The sequence below is a fragment of the Artemia sp. Qi Xiang Cuo genome, chromosome 12 (genome assembly GCF_049724085.1).
Source record: "Artemia sp. Qi Xiang Cuo chromosome 12, ASM4972408v1, whole genome shotgun sequence".
Taxonomy (NCBI): Eukaryota; Metazoa; Arthropoda; class Branchiopoda; order Anostraca; family Artemiidae; genus Artemia; species Artemia sp. Qi Xiang Cuo.
The window spans coordinates 30,795,102-30,816,404 of record NC_142805.1 but is presented as its reverse complement, the minus strand read 5'-3'; the positions used below and the strand labels follow the sequence as shown (position 1 = coordinate 30,816,404).

The 21,303-nt window shown below is 37.6% G+C and overlaps 1 protein-coding gene and 1 pseudogene across 2 annotated transcripts in view; both read right to left on the bottom strand.

Annotated features, from left to right (window-relative positions):
- Nucleotides 1–8,058: 8,058 nt before the first annotated feature.
- The window catches only part of LOC148946002 (tRNA pseudouridine(38/39) synthase-like), a 49,521-nt gene continuing 36,276 nt past the window's right edge, over nt 8,059–21,303 (bottom strand). Inside the window, exon 6 of one of the 2 annotated variants that reach the window (XM_089098491.1) lies at nt 8,059–8,206. In XM_089098491.1, the coding sequence (XP_088954617.1) occupies nt 8,059–8,206 (148 nt within the window). The remainder of the gene's footprint in view (nt 8,207–21,303) is intronic. The other variant, XM_089098492.1, reaches the window with a different exon arrangement.
- Nucleotides 8,783–9,605, bottom strand: LOC148946004 (UTP--glucose-1-phosphate uridylyltransferase pseudogene; annotated as a pseudogene).

Here is a 21,303-nt window from a genome sequence, read left to right as displayed (position 1 = left end):
GTGTGTGTGTTGTTTCTGTGTGTTTGTCCTCTCTGTGCGTGTGTCGTCTCTTTGTGTGTTTCGTATCTGTATGTGTGTGTGTTGTCTCTGTGTGTTTGTCGTCTCTGTGTGCGTGTTGTCTCTCTGTGTGTGTCGTCTCTGTGTGTTTGTCGTCTCTGTGCGCGTGTCGTCTCTATGTGTAAGTCGTCACTTTGAGTGTGTCGTCTCTGTGTGTGTGTTGTCTCTATGTGTGTGTCATATCTGTGTGTTTGTCGTATCTGTGTGTTTGTCTTCTATGTGTGTAAGTCGTCTCTTTGAGTGTGTCATCTCTGTGTGTGTGTGTAATCTCTGTGTGGATGTTGTCTCTGTGTGTGTGTGTGTGTTGTCTCTATGTATGTGTCGTCTCTATGTGTGTTTCGTATCTGTGTGTGTGTGTGACGTCTCTTTGTGTGTGTCGTCTCTGTGTGTTTGTCATTTCTGTGTGTGTGTGTCGTCTCTATGTGTGTGTTGACTCTGTGTGTGTGTATCGTCTCTGTGCATGTGTCGTCTCTATGTGTCGTTTCTGTGTGTTTGTCCTCTCTGTGTGTGATTCGTCTCTTTGTGTCTGTCGGCTCTGTGTGTTTTTTAAATATTTGGGTCACCTGCCGGAGACTCTGGGCGGGTGGGCACCCCCAAATATTGTCCCAAATTCCTCTCTCAATTTAGCACTTGTTCACGGATGCCCAGCGTCTCCAATCACTTTCCCAATAGTATCTATTCATTGTCTCAGCTCAGTTTAGAAAATCTGAGCCAATTTCCACTTTTTCAAACTTAGGGTCACTTGCCTGAGACTCTGGGCAGGTGAGGTGGGCACCTCCAAAAATTTGTCCCAACTTCCTCTCTCGCCTTAGAGCTTATTCACGGATACCTAAAACCGTAAACGGTTAGACTGTTGCCCTAGCGGTAACCATGCCATGCTCTACAAACATACCAACAATATATTTTTGTTTTTTGTTTTCCATTTTCACAATGGGGTCCCAATCGAGCTCATATCCATCGCTTAACATTCAGATCTTGACAAATAAAGCCCAAATAGTCGGACCCCAACCCTCTAATCTGAACACTGACTAAGACCCCAATTCTAATCTAGTGAATTTAAACCATTCAGGCTGGTGGGCCAAGACCCCAATTCTGAGCTAGTGAATTTCCACCATTCAGGCTGGTGGACTAAGACCCCAATTCTGAGCTAGTGAATTTCCAACATTCATGCTGGTTGACTGAGACCCAAATACTGAGCTAGTGGATTTCCAGCATTCAGGCTGGTGGACTAAGACCCCAATACTGAGCTAGTGGATTTCCACCATTCAGGCTGGTGGACTGGGACCCAACAACATCGATTCTCAAGGTAAAAGTTTGAATCAAACACTTTAAGGGTATCGAGTGTCCTTACTGAAAAAAAACTACTGAATTAAGTCTATTTGTTTGTTTTTCATGTTTGTCTGTGTGTGTTTGGGTATCGTCTCTGTGTGTGTGTGTTGTCTCTATTTTTTTTCCGTCTCTCTGTGTGTGTGTGTCGTCTCTCTATGTGTCTAGTATGTGTTAGTTTTTAGTATATGTTATATGTGTGTGTGTGTCTATCGTCTCTATGTGTAAATTGTCACTTTGAGTATGTCATCTCTGTGTGTGTGTCGTCTCTGTGTGTGTTTTGTATCTGTGTGTGTGTATTCTCTCTGTGTGCGTGTTGTCTTGAGTGTCCTTACTAAAAAAAACTACTGTATTTAAATAAAATAAATTCAATAGATCATACGACCTAAATTACTTCATCAGATAAACCATGTCTCGTCTCTCTGTGTATGTTGACTCTGTGTGTGAGTATCATCTCTGTGCATTTGTCGTCTCTATGTGTCGTGTCTGTGTGTTTGTCCTCTCTGCGTGTGATTCGTCGCTTTGTGTCTGTCGTCTCTGTGTGTTTGTCCTCTCTGTGTGAGTGGACTCTGTGTGTGCGTCTCTGTGCATGTGTCGTCTCTGTGGGTGTTTCGTATCTGTGTGTGTGTTGTCTCTGTGTGTTTGTCGGCTCTGTGTGCGTGTCGTCTCTCTATGCGTTGTCATCTCTGTTTTTGTGTCATCTCTTTGTCTGTGTTGTCTATATTTTTAGTTCGTATCAGTTTGTATGTGAGTGCGTTTGTCGTTTCTGTTTGAGTGTAATCTCTGTGTGTGTGTGTCATCTCTGTGTGTGTGTGTGTGTCGTCTCTGTGTGGATGTTGTCTCTGTGTGTGTGTTGTCTCTATGTGTGTGTCGTCTCTATGTGTGTTTCTGTATCTGTGTGTGTGTGACGTCTCTTTGTGTGTGTCGTCTCTATGTGTGTTTGTCATCTCTGTGTGTGTGTCTCGTCTCTCTGTGTGTGTTGACTCTGTGTGTGTGTATCGTCTCTGTGCATGTGTCGTCTCTAAGTGTCGTTTCTGTGTGTTTGTCCTCTCTGTGTGTGATTCGTCTCTTTGTGTCTGTCGTCTCTGTGTGTTTGTCCTCTCTGTGTGTGAGTGGACTCTGTGTGTGTGTGTCGTCTCTGTGCATGTGTCGTCTCTGTGGGTGTTTCTGTATCTGTGTGTCTGTCATCTCTTTGTCTGTGTTGTCTCTCTGTGTGTTTCGTCTCTGTGTGTGTATGTAGTGTCTGTGTTTTGGTCCTCTCTGTGTGTGTGTCGTCTCTGTGTGTGTGTCGTCTCTGTGTGTGTTTGTATGTCTCTGTGTGTGTATTTTATCTTAGTGAGTGTAGTCTCTCTCTGTGTGTCGTATCTTTGTGTTTTTCGTCTCTGTGTGTGTGCCATCTCTATTTGTAAGTCGTCACTTTGTGTGTGTGGTCTCTGTGTGTGGGTTGTCTCTCTATGTGTGTCGTCTCTGTGTGTTTGTCGTGTCGGTGTGTGTGTCGTATCTATTTGTAAGTCATCTCTTTGTGTGTGCCGTCTCTGTGTCTGTCATGTCTGTGTGTATGTGGTCTGTCCGTTTGTTTGAAGTTTCTCGGTATTTTGGTGTGTCTGTGCGTTTCGGCTCTGTGTGTGTGTGACGTCTCTTTGTGTGTTTCGTATCTCTGTGTGTTTGTCATTTCTGTTTGTATGTCTCGTCTCTCTATGTGTGTTGACTCTGTATGTGTGTATCGTCTCTGTGCATGTGTCTTCTCTATTTGTCATTTCTGTGTGTTTGTCCTCTCTGTGTGTGATTCATCTCTTTGTGACTGTCGTCTATGTGTTTTTTAAATTTTTTGGTCACCTGCCGGAGACTCTGGGCGGGTGGGTGCCTCCAAATATTGTCCCAAATTCCTCTCTCAAATTAGCACTTGTTCACAGATGCCCAGCGTCTCCAATAACTTTCCCAATAGTATCTATTCATTGTCTCAGCTCAGTCTAGAAAATCTGAGACAATTTCCACTTTTTCAAGTTTAGGGTCACTTGCCTGAGACTCTGGGCAGGTGAGGTGGGCACCTCCAAAAATTTGTCCCGACTTCCACTCTAGCCTTAGAACTTATTCACGGATGCCTCAAACCGTCAACGGTTAGACTGTTGCCCAAGCGGTAACCATGCCATGCTCTACATACATACCAACAATATATTTATGTTTTTTCTTTTCCGTTTTCACAATTGGATTCCAATCGAGCTCAAGTCCACCGCTTAGCATTCAGACCTTGACATATAAGGCCCCAGATAGTTGGACTCCAACGCTCCAATCTGAACACTGACTAAGACCCCAATTCTGAGCTAGTGAATTTCAAGCATTCAGGCTGGTGGACTAAGACCCCAATTTTGAGCTAGTGAATTTCCACCATTCAGGCTGGTGGACTAAGACCCCAATTCTGAGCTAGTGAATTTCCACCATTCAGGTTGGTAGACTAAGACCCCAATACTGAGCTAGTGGATTTCCACCTTTCAGGCTGATGGACTAAGACCTCAATACTGAGCTAGTGGATTTCCGCCATTCAGGCTGGTGGACTGGGACCCAACAACATCGATTCTCAAGGTAAAAGTTTGAATCAAACACTTTTAGGATATCGAGTGTCCTTACTGAAAAAAACTATTGAATTAAAAAATAAATTAAATTGATCATACGACCTAAATTATTTCATCAGATACGCCAGCACTCATAAACGATCCTTTTTGAAATTCTAACAACATAGATGCTCAAGGTAAAAGTTTGAATCAAACACTTTTAGGATATCGAGTGTCCTTACTGAAAAACTATTGAATTAAAAAATAAATTAAATTGATCATACGACCTAAATTATTTCATCAGATACGTCAGTACTCATAAACGATCCTTTTTGAAATTCTGCTAACAGCATAGATGCTCAAGTTAAAAGTTTGGATCAAACACTTTTAGGATATCGAGTGTCCTTACTGAAAAACTACTGAATTAAAAAATAAATTAAATTGATCATACGACCTAAATTATTTCATCAGATACGCCAGCACTCATAAACAATTCTTTTTTTAAATTCTGCTAACAACATAGATGCTCAAGGTAAAAATTTGAATCAAACACTTTTAGGCTATGGAGTGTCTTTACTGAAAAACTAATGAATTAAAAAATAAATTAAATTGATCATACGAACTAAATTATTTCATCCGATACGCCAACCCTCATAAACGATCCTTTTTTGAAATTCTGCTAACAACATCGATGCTCAAGGTAAAAGTTTTAATCAGACACTTTTAGAATATCGAGTGTCCTTACTGAAAAACTATTGAATTAAAAAAATAAATTAAATTGATCATACGACCTAAATTATTTCATCAGATACCCCCTCCAAAATACCTTGTTCTTTATGTTAGAGTTTGACTTTTCATTCCCAATTAAATTAAAAAATAAGCATTTTCAACTAGAAATAAGGAGCATCGTTAAAAACTAAGATGAATGGAAATTATCTTCGATTCTGAGCATTTTTGTTTCCCCTCCAAAATTGACCCCTCCCTCCCCTGCCCTCAGAAATGGGGGAAGGAGGGGCCACTGAGCCTTCCCCTTGAGGCATATGCAGTTTATTTTTGATTATGAGTATTTTTGGTTTTCCCTCCCCAATTGACCCCCCCCCCCTTCCCCTGCCCTCAGAAATGGGGGAAGGAGAGGCCGCTGAGCCTGCCCCTTGAGGCAGATCCCGTTTATTTTCGATTCTGAGTATTTTTGGTTTACCCTCCAAAATTGACCCCCCCCCTCCCCTGCCCTCAGAAATGGGGGAAGGAGGGGCCTCTGAGCCTTCTCCTTGAGGTAGATCCCATTTATTTTCGATTCTGAGTATTTTTGGTTGTCCCTTCAAAATTGACCCCCCCCTCCCCTGCCCCCAGAAATGGGGGAAGGATGGGCCTCTGAGCCTTCCCCTTGAGGCAGATCCCGTTTATTTTAGATTCTGAGTATTTTTGGTTTTCCCTCCAAAATTGACCCTTCACGTTAAAAAATTATCCAATCACTAATTACCCCTTTTTGCAAATGTCAATTAATGAACTCCAATTGTAAAAGCGTGTTTAATCATGTTACCTAACCCACAGTACAGCAATTTGATATGCGTAGCCTACTGACAGGAACCAGTGGGGGGATCCTTGCTCGTAATTGCTAATCACCTTAACTCTTTTATCCATCGTCAAGTACATGTTCCAAAAATATTTTATTCAGAGATTTCACGTTAAAAATTATCCAATCACTAATTACCCCTTTTTTGCGAATGTCTATCAAACGCCAAGGAACGTAATCTCACCGAACATGTCAAACTGTTTCCACAGACTTCAAAAATGGAACTGTGGATAACACATGGGTGATTGACAGCTTTCCCTAAAAAACCTTTCCTAATAACCAGTCTGGTTGAAAAACTTGGAGTTGAAACAAATTTGTGTGGGGAATCCCCCGTTCATACTGTTATCTTTTTTGCAATGTTTAGAAACAGGCGGGGAATCCCCACTCGTTTGGAATGGTACCAAAGGGACATAAGCAGATAGCACGTAGTTTCATGACGTGTTTAATCACGTGTAGATGTCCCATAGAATAACAATGGAAGGGACATAGTGCTATAGAATAGCATGGAAGGGAACATAAACCCTTAGAATAACATGGGAGGGAATATAAACCCTTAGAACATGCTCTGGAAATGTTTTTCCTATACCCGTGAGCAAATAACATAGGAATTGTTATACCCGTCAGCAAATCCAGACGAAGCATTCTACTTACTTGTTTAACCCCATGGTTCGACGAGGAAACTAACAAAAAACTGGCAATGCGATAAACACTTCATAATTTTCAAACAACCAAAAATTTTTTAATAAATCTTTGGTTTCAGATATGGTAGATCTAAGGTTGATCCAGCAGGCACAAAAGGTTTTTATTCTACTATCCTTGGAATTTTATAAACAAAATTAACACTGTATTATCACAGCCCCTTTATTTAAATTGAAATAAAAAAGGTCTTAATTTCATTGGATTATTTTCAGTCGCAACATAGATAGCAAGATGTTCCTCTGTAAACACTTGTCAAACCATTTCAACTGTACTATACAGTTCTTTATGGTGGAAGCTATACTAAATGGATATTGTTAACTATATCAAAACGAACGGTTTATTTTGCATGATATGGAAGTTGAATTATATATTATAATAATATAGTTTTACTTCAGCATATATGAGGCCAAGAAATACTGCGATTCTAAAGGAAAGTTGGGGGCCGTGCTAAAAACTTGCCGACACTTTTCCAAGTCCATATTTGGGCGTTATATCACTCTAAAGCTTCATTGACCTAGCCCGATAGCTTTGTAAGTTGGCGAAAGCCGCTCTTCTACGCCTTTATCTTATTTCCTCATTATCTTCAAAACGGATTTATTTTCGACGTTTTTTCTTACGTATTTTTTTTACTTTTTTTCTTAGCAAAGAAGTGTAGCTAAGACAATTGTAAGAATAAATCATGGAAAATTCGATTCTGAATTTGGAATTCTACTGCAAATATTAGTTTCAATTTTTAACATTATTTATATTAGTTTAATATTACTTATCTAATATTATTTTAATAATAAAATTTGCTTCAATCGAGAGCAGAGAGGGTTGTCAATTTCAACATTCCAAGGACAACATTCAACAATAGCCTGCACATATCTGCACAATTCTCACATATTGCCAATCGATGCATCTAAGTCGATACATAAACAGGATGCATCTAACCTTCTTTTCCTTTAAGGAATATACTTTGATTTTTTTTTGGGGGGGGGGGGGTCGAAAATGTAAATTTAATAGGAAAGACTTCTTCGATGATAATGTACTAGTAATATTCTTTCTTAAAAATAGCTCTTAAAAGCATTACGAAAAATCATTTTTGTAGGAGCTAAAATTAAGATTACATTCCTTCCTCCTCCACCATTGGTCAGGAGGAGGAAGAAAATTATTCTTCCCCTTCCTTCTCCACCTCTAAATCATTTAGTCCCAAGGGTATTGGGCTCTTTTTCCTATAATAGTTAGCATTTTTTAACAACGAGTGCTAGAGATTTTGACCTTTACTGAATGAACGTAATCTGACTGACCAAAAGATTTACCATGATAAATAGGTAGGAGAGAGAGGAGTCACTCCAGATTGATAAAAAAAAAACCTCCCCCGATGTCTTTATAAGAGCAAACATATGTACATTTTGTGGCCCCCAGCCTTCCCTACAAAAATCGTGGATACCCCTGGATTGAGTTACCGATTTGTAGTTACTTTGTAGTGAGAACACACCATTGCCTCTTCCACATGCATTATAACCGTGAGCGATTATTCAAATCTAAAATTTTTAAATGTTTTGCGGTGAGCTCGTTATCAAATTTGACACCAAGAATTTTTTCCATTACGCTCATATGTCGCCAATCTAAAAAAGTCGCTATTTTTCATATTCAGTTATGAAGGTTTTAATTTAATTGAATATATACCTTTGTGTTTAGTTTGAAAACAAGCCATAATGGACTTCACATAGTAGCCATAAGCCAAAAATGAGCCATATGGCTCAGAACCATATTGGAATTACGGAGGTTACTACCAGTTGTACTTTTTTTTATGTTTCCTAACCATGCGCTTTTCAATGTGATTTTACACCAACTTCAGAAACATCTAACTTACCTAACTGCATGATTACACCATAATTCTTGGAAATGCTTAATAGTCGTTTTCAAAGATTGCTGGTTATGCTTCCATTCAATGCCTTCATACGATGAATCAAATAAAATCAATGGTATTTCAGATGCCATAGAATATTGCGGCTTCCTAAAACAAGATTTATACTTGATACAAGCTCGGGTAAAGTGTTTATTTACTTTAATACAGTGGTCGTAAAAAATTGTTTCAAACAAACATTTTTACAAATAAATAAGTGTGTCATGGTTGCAGCAGTAGCAAAAATCTAGCATAGAGCAAACTACAGCCCATAGTAGCCAAAAGTTTTTTTTTCGTTCAAAGCATTCAAAAGTTGACGAGGCCTGTGAAAAATTTTAAACAGGTAATAAAATTGCTGCTGCTAATGGCTCAAAATACGTAGACACAATTTTGTTGTTTAGTAGGGTAAAAGATGAGACATAAATTCTTTGACCATGATCGGCAATAATAATCACAGTCGCCTTGAGCGTAACATTAAGTCGAAATGATACCTCTAAAAGCTCGTTTTAAGGCAGATAGATCTTTTCTATTTTTCTCTAAGACATCTACAAGCCATAAATATTCACGATGTGTTATACAGGGATAAACTTCACTTTTATCCCTTTTGGCTCCTTGTTTTCAGTCATAACCAGATACCATCCAGTATCTAATTCAAGAACATCGGAGAGCACCGGAGCGGGAATCCGGTCACCTTTTTAATGGGAATGATGAAACTGATGGGAATCTTCTAATAGGATTCACTATGAAACTTTCATTTTTGAAACGATGGAAATTACTTATCACGGTTAAAAGGTCTCCTCTTCTTCGGGGACAAGAAACGAAGGAAGGAACATTAAAACCAGTGCCATAATCAAACGATTTCATAGAAGCATCAACAGCGTCTCAAGCTATAAAACGTTAACATCATTTTTACGTGTTTTGGGATTAACAATGACCCCGATGTCAAGGGCATTTTCATCTATAGCTGTCTTAATGGCATCCAGACCAATCCCCAAGTCATTCTTGTCAGAGACGTTGAATTTTTTAATGAGCCATCTTAGCAAACAAAGCCTCTGTTCACACTGAATGCGTGCGCCACTCTTAACGTCTACACGTGTTTCATCTGCCACTTCCAACTTAACAGGATATTCATTTTGAACGTTCATGAGCAAGTTCAGAATATTAAGATCCACCGTAGCTCCAAGCTTGTCAATGTTTGATACAACGCAGTATTCATATTCTTCGTTAAAAAGACTGTCGAGTAATCCCGAGTTTGGAAACAAAGCATAGAAATCACCGAGACCAAGTGGATATCACGCTTCTTTTTCATATACAAATGAGCAATTCTTGGTGACAGGTGCTTAAGATTCACTGTGTATTAGGATAGTAACACTGGTTGAAAGTTTAAATTCGTATATTTTCGAATAACCTTAATTGTGTGTTCATCTGTACTGAATCAACTCATTAGCCTTAATGCAACATTGGTACTGTACTTTTTATTCAAATACCTGATTTATTGAACAGTCAAATCCAAAAATTTCCTCGTCTTCTTCACTAAACTTAAAGCATTTTCACTAATACCCCTAGCTGTGTTTGTAACTTTCGCCCTATGACACCATCTGCTACTTCACAAACTGTTTTTCTAAAATTTGTCCTAAAATTATTTATTCCTAAAATTCGTCTTCTACTTTGCCCAATTTTAGACTCTTTAATATACAACTGTTTCACCGTCAACTGTTTCCTGGAAAGTTTCTCTCAAATTTTCATTTTGGAGTCTACCAACGTCAAAACTTCCCGGAAGATAGTTAACCTTCCAAATTCCAGCTCAACTCCAGACCCTATACTAAAATAAAATTTATTTCTGTCTGGTAGAGTATGCCCCACTCGGGTTGTTGTCTGTCTATTGACCTAGTCAAAATTTAATTGAACAAAGGAGAATTACAAAAATTAACCAGATACACTACAAGATTAGGTAAACATAGTAACACGGTCAAAGACACGGTACGGTCTGATCGCCTTCAAGAGCATATTGCTTTCCGTGAATTCTTAACCTGAAGTATCTGCAATAAGATGGATTATGCGGTAGGAAAATCTTTGGGACGACGTATTGAAGGTGTAACGTACGGGGGTCACCCCTTATTGATGCAAAAATGGCGCAAAAAGTTGCTATGCCACTTAATCGAGAGGGAGAACCCCTTGTCGGCCCAAAGTAGTGGGATTCCCGCGGTTACTCCAACGGTTCCGTGTCTACTAACGTGATCGAATGGTCCCAGAGGCCACTTTAAGGCTAAGGGTTACCGGTAATATTTCTAACTATCTCTTTAGACTCGACCTAGGCTAAAAGTCAAAGCTTATATAGTATAAAAATCTTACTGTAATCAAGACACGCTACAAAAAAGGAACTCAAACGGAACTAAAGACAAAATTCTTACAAATTAACAAATACACTTTAAGACGCGCGCTTGCGCGCGCACCTCTGACCAAAGGCGATGAATGGCCGAATCAAATTAGACTCCCAGCATCCTTTGAAGCTTTTCAAGCTATAAATTTAAGCTGTATGAGTCATCGCTCAACTGGCTTTTTCAGACACTCGATAATTAGTGGATTCTTCAAACATCGTAATAAAAGCTTTCCCAGGATTTAGATATGTAACATAAATGAAATTAAATTTATAGAAAGGACATTTTTCTGAAACAAAAGGGGCCAAAGGTTCCAACACCTCCCTCCTAATAAAAATGACCGCCATCACGCCATGGGTCAGAGCACAAAATAGAAATATAAAATAAATAACACCAACTTCAAAATCACCAAACTTGCTTATCTTCTCTTCTTTCTTCAACCAATGCCTGTACTTCCACCGCTTGGCTCAGGATTCGTCGTCATCCCCACGTCTCTACCGTAGAACCACCATGGTCTAGATCGCATAGCATCCGCATTAGGTTTTGAAAGTTGAAGTCCCCAAGATTCGTAAATAATGATTGTGCGCAGTACAATCAAAAACTAAAATTTTTTCGCTCTCACGAATTTACATTTGAGAGGAGCAGAGAATCAGTTCCTGGCACTTTCGATGATGCCAGCCATCATGAAAAATTCGGCTGCACTAGCCTCTTAATTTCTATATGTGGAAACAACCCCACATCTCAATAAAAAAGTAGCTTGCCCCTTGGCATAATTTTAAATAATCTAAGGCCGAAAATGCCAAGGCCTGTGAAAACGATAAGAGCTCAGAGAAATGAAGTAAAAATTTGAGTGAACTCTGAATCGCTTTTTCCCGTCCCCTAAAATAGTCGAATGAATAATGCTCGGCGATGAGGAATGAACATAATTTTAAAGACTGGAAAGACGCAACTTCAGTAAAGGTATCACAACTTGTTCGCCAGTTGTGGATTGAGGAAAAGGGCCATCTTTCACGTCTTCCAGAAAGGGATCTTCCCAAAGGGATTCCTCCCCCTCATAAAGGAACAAACCCTCTTTTGAGTTGATCAGACCAATATCAGATTTCTTCCCAAATTTCTTCGATCCAACCCAAAATTCAGCACCTTTCAATCTTTCCGTAACCCGTTGATGACAAGTCAATTCTCTGTCATGATTATCTGTAGTTTCTCTTAATATGTCATGGGTCTTCTCCTCCCTCTTAAGTTTTTTCGTCTTATTGTATTTCCTAATTTTCCCAGTGGCTCTTGGACCTCTTTGTCCCCTCTATTATTTATGTTATCAAGGCACAGCCCATCCAACATTTTTTTATTTTTCGTCACTGCAGGCTGAATCTCAAAATTTTGTCTCTTTTTTGCATTTCTTTGTTCTTTTTCACTTTTCTCTATTTTTTCCATCGCGCAAAATAAATCATTATTAAATTTGAATTGGACTCTAGTGTCAACCATCTTTGACTGCTTTTCTTCATTGTAGCTCTGTTTAATATCTCTTTTCTTCCTCTTAGTTTTCTTTTCTTTTGTAGTAGCGTTAAATAAATGGTCATGAAATCTGAATTGGAATCCAGTGTCCACTATCTTTGACTGCCTTTCTTTATTGTAGTTTTGCTTAATATCTTTCTTCTCTCTTTTAGTCTTCTTTATTCTTACCGCAGCAACAAATATTTCGTCATCAAATGAGAACTGAACTCCGACATTTGGTTTTTCATATTCTACTAAAATTTCTCGAACTTTCCGAGGAAAAGCTCGTACAATAAAATTCGTCTCATTTTTCTCTGGTGCAATCAGCGCTTCATTTTGGCAGCCATTTTTCGGCGTCTCATACTCGTTAAAAGTGTTCTCAAGTTTTCCATTTTCTGGAAATTTGGATTTCCGATTTCCAATATCTCCAAAGTCTCCTCTTACTAAAACATCCACTGCTAGCGTAGGTACTAAGCCTACTTTTATTGTTTTTCTCTGGACCGTACCGTCTTTCTTTGCAATTTCTATTCTTACCCAAGCAGACGGGCATTGGTGCTTATCTCGGTGATAACACACTGTTGTAATATTATTTTTATGGTCTATTTCCGTCTTTTTAATTAGGTCCATTCGCACAAAAGTTTGCTCACTCCCTGAGTCAATTACCATTTCGGTCAATTTTCCGTTTAATTTTCCTTTTATTTTATGTGATTTCACAAACTCGTCAATATTTCCTTGATTATGTGCTATAGCCCAATTCGTTCTTTTACTTTCTCCTGTTTATTATGGCAATTTTTAGAAAAAGGCTCCGAGAAATTAATTTTTACCAAATTATCATCATTTTGAGTATCAAGCATTTTTTTTTCCGATAGGGCGGCACAGCCTCCCAATTTGTTTTATGGGCCGATCCACCTTCACCCGTAGTCAGCGAAGTTGTATATTGTCTCGTAAAAGTGTTTAATGTTTGGTAATTTGTATTTTCTCGCGATTGATTCTTAGACAAATTATTATAGCTATCTGAAAGCCTAGAAGTTAGTTGTGATAAAATCTCACTTTCTGGAATTCCCCAGCGGGCTTCTATTAGACCTATCATGGTTCTTTTAAACTCTTGGTGATATCTTTCTTCTTTCTCTCTAGCTATTTTATCATTCTCCTTTTTTCGTTCTCTGGCTATTCTATCAGCCTCTTCCTTTCGTTCTCTGGCTATTCTATCAGCCTTTTCCTTTTGTTCTTTATCTATCCTAATATTCTCTTCTCTCTGCTCTCTAGCTATCCTCTCTTTCTTGTCTATCTTTCCCAATTTTGTCCATACGGGCCTGATGAAGTATTTCATTGGCTTGACTATCTTTTTCAATTTTGTCCATACGGGCCTGATGAAGTTCTCTGGCTTTCTTTCTCCATGAAATTTAATATACGTTGTGTCATCTCTATTTGGGTACTTTTTCGCGAGCCCCTGCTGGATCTCGATTCAACACTGCTCCTTCTACTCGGACTACTGTGATTTCATCTATCATTACTTTTTCTTATTTAATTTTCTGAATCCGTTCGTTCTATATCCATATTGTCTCTTTCTTTATAGGCTACTCTAGCCTTTCCGTCCTCTTTTCTATTCTTTCTAATTTCATCTTTCTTAGCCTGCATTTTTTCCTTATATTCTCGGTGCTCTCTCTCAAAGCCTCCCCCTCCATATTAGCCTTTCTTTCTATTTTCCTGCTTTTTCTATGGGCTTCAGTTGGCCTTCTCGGTCTTGAGTCCATTTCATCTCTGTCTAACATTATTTCAAAATTCCGTGTGTCCTTATTTCTTCTTAATTCATTTTCTGAATTAATTTGTTCCATGTCTGTACTATCTCCATCCCACGATTCCCCTTCATTTGGCACAGCCTCTGAGGGATGAGTTCGTCTTGTTTTTTCACATATTATTTCTTCCTTGTTTATTTCGTACCCTCTCATTTTACCGCGTATACTTCTTTACGATTATAATATCTCTTATTCAATTAGTCAATCTTAGCAAGTTCAACAATTTTTCAAATAACTGGAATGTCTAGACTTCATTAGGGAATAACGACTTCTTTCACAACAAGCAGTTTTATGCGAGTGAAATATATCTCCGAAAAACGCATTAACCCGGGTTGGACGAGAAAATAAACTGAAAAACCGCGCGAATATTCCACTAGTGAATTAGCTGGACTAAACTCAAACAGGGGAACTACCCTGTAAAACAAATTCCGTATCCTCCCTGGATATTCGTATCCCAAATATAATCTCTTCCTGGGTAGATTACTCAATAGAACAGGTGCCTCCCACCTTCCTCGTCCAATGTGCGCACAAACTGACAAATTATCCTAATTTGCCGTCCTCAATACTCTTATAACCTTCGCCACTGAAGATTATATCTAAGTCCGCCACTTAACTCAAATAATAACCCATCTTTCATCGTTTTCTTATCTAACTTTTAATCCTGTAATATTTTTCAACGCGGAGATTTCCCCACTGTAAACTCAACTCAGTCATTCCACGTTGTCCTTTTTTTATATTTGTCTAACGAGGTCCACAACCTATTATAGACCTTCGTAATTTTATTAATTAATTACGTATTTTTGTCTTTTTATATGTTACAACAATAGGCTACTTTCTAGGCCAAATAAACCCGTCTCTTCGAAAACACAAAATTCTTTTGCTATCAGTGCTGTTGATAACTCCTTTTCTTGGAGGTGTTGATAACTACTTATTGGAGGTGTAACGTAAAGGGGTCACCACTTATTGATGCAAAAATGGCACAAAAAGTTGCTAAGCCACTTACTCGAGGGGGAGAACCCCTTGTCGTCCCAAAGTAGTGGGATTCCCGCGGTTACTCCAACGGTTCCGTGTCTACTAGCGTGATCGAATGGTCCCAGAGGTCACTTTAAGGCCAAGGGTTACCGGTAATATTTCTAACTATCTCTTTAGACTCGACCTAGGCTAAAAGTCAAAGCTTATATAGTATAAAAATCTTACTGTAATCAAGACACGATACAAAAAGGAACTCAAACGGAACTAAAGACAAAATTCTTACAAATTAACGAATACACTTTAAGACGCGCGCTTGCGCGCGCACCCCTGACCAAAGGCGATGAATGGCCAAATCAAATTAGACTCCCAGCATCCTTTGAAGCTTTTCAAGCTGTAAATTTAAGCAGTATGAGTCATCGCTCAACTGGCTTTTTCAGACACTCGATAATTAGTGGATTCTTCAAACATCGTAATAAAAGCTTTCCCAGGATTTAGATATGTAACATGAATGAAGTTAAATTTATAAAAAGGACATTTTTCTGAAACAAAAGGGGCCAAAGGTTCCAACACGACGTTTCTTCGGTTTTTACTAGTTCTGAGATTTTGGCTTTGTCTCCAAGAAATCATGAACAAAATATCAAATGATTAGATTTGTCTCTGCAAAGTCTCCTCCAGCAAAAGATATTTAAAATATATCTTTATACTAATTGTCCTTAGTTCTGACATTTCGTCACACAACCGGAAAATCGATCGTTATTTGCTCTTTACTGGGTTCAAGCTAAAACGAAGTCGGACATTTTTTTCTGTTTTTAGCAAAAGCATCGTGTGATGATCAGTTACCATATGGATTGCACTCCTAGCTGAATTGGTCCCCGAATAACTCCTTCTTTAAGGAGTTGAAGTCAACTTGCAACTCCTTAAAGAAGGCTTCAATGATATCGATTGGAATACAACCTTAATTAATTAAGACTAGTGGCTAATCATCGTGACTGCTTAGAGCATTTAAAGTTAAATATGGGGAGGGTCACTAAATATGACTCAAAAGTATGGACACTATAGGAACGAAAGGAAGATATAATGGTAACTCTACAGATAAATTGCTTTTTAATTTGCACAAAAACCAGACGTTCAAGAACAAAAAAAATTATTTCATGTACAAAAACTTATGCAACTACTACTACAGCCAGCGGTGGTCTCGACCCATGTATTTATAGCACAACAGTTGGAGCCAGGATTGCCACTCGGTGAGAAAAAAAAAATCGCTAAGTTTTAGTGTGTTTTGGTCGATTTAATAATTATTTTCAATAATCTAGTGATTTATCTGCTAAATTAGTGATTTTTTTTTGTTTAGGCACTATAAAATATCACGAGACATAGTGATAAATCACTAAGGGTGGCAACCCTGGTTGGACCGCTTGAGCTACTGCAGCTATGATGATACTTAAATAATCTGTTTTTACACGAAAAAGAAACATGCGAATTCCTCAAAGTACGAATCAATTTGGAAAAGGATTATAGAAAAAATGTTTTCAGTTTTGTAGATGTTGCTTAAATATCTCTCTGTGCCAAAAGAGTCATGATTATTCAATTACTATATTTGCTACCATGGCACGGTGTCTGTTTTTGCAAATATGCATAGTGGTATCTAGTGGAGGGTCCATTTAACAGTACCCTTTCTAAATTTCAACTTTAGATTAACCCTAGACACTAATAGATGGTGATATTTACTTAATATTCTTTTAGTTTGTAACTCAGCTATCCCTAAAAACCATGACACCAATGATAAATAAAAATTCCAATTTACAGTATCGACATAAACTTCGGTAATCAGGCATTTTAATATATTCTATATGGTCTATTAGTTAGGATAGCTGGCTCTCACCTAGTTGGCCTGAGTTCGATTTCCGGTATAGGAGATTTTTACCTATGATGATTTCTTAAGGAAAATTCATCATCTATATAATGATTCCTTATAATACTTCAGTTACTATGGACTAAAGTTCTTCTTTAATGTAAAAACAGGATAAACCCTTTGTTTTTTCTTAGTTGGAATAGCAAGAGACGATGCTTGTACTAACTTGACTTTTAATTACTATGTGCCGTGGTTTGTTCTTTACTAGGTTTCAGCTATATCCGACGAAACCTACATAGTCCCCATTTATAATGAGCTGTATGACTCCTTTATGTAACATATTGTTAATTTTAGAACCTTTGTTAATGACTTTGTGGTACTAGTGACCAGCCCGATCGACTGTTAACCGAAAGGGTGGTGGTTCAAGGCCACTCGGGGTCGGGGTATTTTAGTTTGTAATTCAGCTATCAATAAAACCATGACACAGATGATACCTACAAAATTCCCATTTACGTTATCGATCCTTTATGTTATGATTGCAAACAGGATAAAGCCTACGGCTTTATCTTCTTTGGAATAGTAAGATACGATCCTCAAATAATCAGGCGGCTAACAAAGTCCATAATATGTTCTTTATCATAAACTTCATTAATCGGATACTTAATGTATCCTGCATAGTCTAGTGGTTGGGACAGCTGACTCTTACTCAGTTGGCTCAAGTTTGATTCTCGGTATGGGAAATATAAGGATTCCTTTTATTAATTCAGGGGCTACACTTCGTGCCTTAATGTAATGATTTTATTTCATGACGTCATGGCGCAATGGTATTATTTCATGACGTCTTAAGAAACAACAATATAATTTCGTGTTTTTCTATTCACGTCATAGCTCTAATATAAAACTATGATGACATTCATTATTTATCTAGTAGGGTTTCAGACAAGGTAGTTCTAATGATGTACTTTTGTTTTGATCTGACTCTATTTTAGGAGTTTTGGGTTTTTATATTTCTTATCATTGGACTGATCGTCTCTTACTAGGCTGCTAGCTACTGCTGCAACCCAAATTATGAGAGGCAGCCTGACCGAGTGGTCCAAGGCACTGGTGTTAGCCACCAGTCTCTTCGGAGGCGTTGGTTCAAATCTTACCGCTGGTATACGATTATGTTTGAAAGACTGCAGTGTGAAAAGACATCAAAAATGCAGTTTTTGGTGGGAAAATTTATTCTCTTTTAGAAATAATTTATTTTAGTTAATATAGATTTTTAACCCAATTAATTTCCTTTAAAATGAGCCATTGAAAAACTCTCTAAGATATTCTAGTGCCAAGCTATCAGTGGAAAAGAAAGAAAAAAAGAAAAAAAAATATCCCGTTTAAGCAGAATGCTGTAGTACCTGCCACTTTTTTTGATTTTCAAGCCAATATGTTTCCCTTGTTGTTCAAGCCAAGGAACAAAAAGTTTCCTAGGTATGGGTTTTGAACAAGGTGGTTCTAATGGTTTACTTTTTGTTTTGATCTGACTCCTTTGTTAGGAACTATGGGTTTTTATATTTCTTAACATTGGACGTGATCGTCTCTTACTAGGTAGCTAGCTACCGCTGCAACCCGGATTCTTAACATTGGACGTGATCGTCTCTAACTAGTTTGCTAGCTACCGCTGCAACCCGGATTGCTAGCTACCGCTGCAACCCGGAGAATTAAAGGTAGAACTCTTTCTAATTGATTACAAACAGGAAAAAGCCTACGGCTTTTTCTTCTTTGAAATAGTAAGAGACTAGCCTCAAACAATCAAGTAGCTAACTAACTCAAATGTATGTAATGGGTTTTTATTCCAATGATCGTCTTTCAATGGAAAATTTTAATATATTGACCTTAAATATAACTGTACTAGCCTATACTATAGTTAACTGGCCTACAAAAATTAGTATAGGCAAGAGGTCGTTCTTTACTATAATTCTTGTTTTGATCTGACTCTATTTTTAGGAATTATCGGCTATTTTAGTTTTTACTATGGGGCGTGATCGTCTCTTACTAGGTTGCTAGCTACCAATGCAACCCTGATTATTTATTATAATCTACCGCTAATTTTACTGTGGTCTAGAGTTCGTTCTTTATCCGGGTTGCAGCGGTAGCTAGCAACCTAGTAAGAGACGATCACGTCCAATGGTCATATGTTGCGGACTGTGAAACCAAATCAAAATGCTCGTCAATTTATAGACAGGCTTCATTCCCGTGATGGAGAGATGGAAGCGACTTTGTTTTCTGTTCAGTCAAAAATCAGAGGATCTCAGCAGTATTTTCAATCTCTTTCCTATAAAGTAAAGTCAATGATTGAGTATAATTAAAAACAATTTGTTTTAGTTACAAAAGGTTTTTAACCCCATTAATTTCCTTTAAAATGAGCCATTGAACAACTCTTTACGATACTCTTTACGATAAAACTGATTACAAAAAGGAAAAAGCCTACGGATTTTTCTTCTTTGAAATAGTAAGAGACGAACCTCAAACAATCAAGTAACTAACTAATTCCAATGTGTGCAATTGTTTGTTGTTCCAATGATCGTTTTTTAATGTAACCATTCTTTTCGCAAGCGTGGGGTCAAATCTTACCGCTGGTGTACGATTATGATTCATATGTACAAGAATCAAATATCTTTGAAAAGACTGCAGTATGAAAAGACAGCAAATATGCAGTTTTTAATTGAAAAACTTATTCTCTATTAGAAAAAATTTATTGTAGTTACGAAATAATTTTAACCCAATTAATTTCTTTTAAAATGAGCCATTGAGCAACTCTCTACGATGTTCCAGTGCCAAGCTATCTGTGGAAAACAAGAAATAAAAAATATCCCGTTTATGCAGAATGTTGTAGTAGCTGCCACTTTTTTTTATTTTCAAGCCAATATATTTCCCTTGCTGTTCCTGCCAAGGGACAGAAAGTTTCCTATACAGGGGTTTTGGACAAGATGGTTCTAATGGTGTAATTTGTGTTTTGATCTGACTCCTTTCTTAGGAACTATGGGTTTTTATATTTCACAACATTGGACGTGATTGTCTCTTACTAGGCTGCTAGCTACCGCTGCAACCCAGATAAAATCAAATGTAACCTCGTATGACGTCAAATATACCACATACCTATTTTCTTTTCCCTGTTGAAACAGTTATTATGAGATAGACTTCGGTCCTTACTATAATCTCTTTTAGAAATAATTTATTTTAGTTACTATAGATTTTTAACCCAATTAATTTCCTTTAAAATGAGCTATTGAACAATCCTCTACGATGTTCCAGTGCCAAGCTATCTCTGGATACAAAAGAAAAAAAAAGAAAAAAAGAAAAAAATATCCCGTTTAGGCAGAATGTTGTAGTAGCTGCCACTTTTCTTGATTTTCAAGCCAATATATTTCCCTTGCTGTTCAAGCCAAGGGACAGAAATTTTACTATGCAGGGGTTTCGGACAAGGCGGTTCTAATGGTGTACTTTTTGTTTTGATCTGACTCTTTTTTTAAGAACTATGGGTTTTTATATTTCTTAACATTGGACGTGATCGTCTCTTACTAGGTTGCTAGCTACCGCTGCAACCCGGATAATTCTAGATTCAGTTGACAAATAAGATTTTGTTCCAAGAATCGAGCAGCTAACTATGGGTTTTTATATTTCTTAACATTGGACGTGATCGTTTCTTACTAGGTTGCTAGCTTCCGCTACAACCCGGATATGGATTTCTATATTTCTTTTTTAACTTGTATTTCTTAACATAGGACGTGATCGTCTCTTAAAAATTAGTTTTGGTTTTATTAGGTTCTAGCAATTCGACGCGTGATTTTATGGGTAGCATAGACTAAATACAACTATATTCATCGATTTATGCTAGCAAAACATTTTTTAAGTCTGATGAAGATTTAACTGATGTGTCAAAAGTAAGGTTGCAAGTCGACGATTTTGTTTTTGTCTTATTATAAAAACCCTGATTACAAACAGGAAAAAGCTTACGGCTTTTTCTTCTCTGGAGTAGTAAGAGACAACTCTGGCAGCTAACTGGTCAAAAAAAATCTGGCAGCTAACTAAGTCCAATGTATTCAATGGTTTGTTATTCCAACGATTGTCTTTTAATGTAACTACCATTGCAGTCCGGAATATATACAAGCAGCTTCCATGTTTTAATTACAAAAGGTTTTTAACCCCATTAATTTCCTTCAAAATGAGCCTTTGAACAACTCTCTACAATGTTGCAGTGCCATGCTATCTGTTGAATTACTAACCTATACTATAATTAAGTTGTGTATAAAATTTAGTCTAGGTAAGAGGTCGTTCTTTATTATAAAACTGGTCAAAAAAAATCTGGCAGCTAACTAAGTCCAATGTATGCAATGGTTTGTTATTCCAACGATTGTCTTTTAATGTAACTACCATTGCAGTCCGGAATATATACAAGCAGCTTCCATGTTTTAATTACAAAAGGTTTTTAACCCCATTAATTTCCTTCAAAATGAGCCTTTGAACAACTCTCTACAATGTTGCAGTGCCATGCTATCTGTTGAATTACTAACCTATACTATAATTAAGTTGTGTATAAAATTTAGTATAGGTAAGAGGTCGTTCTTTATTATAATTCATGAATGAGACCATTTACAGTTTTGACGTTTCTTATATAGTAATTATGACGTCACTGCATCAAAAATACAGTTTTTATTGGAAAAATTTATTCTCTTTTAGAAA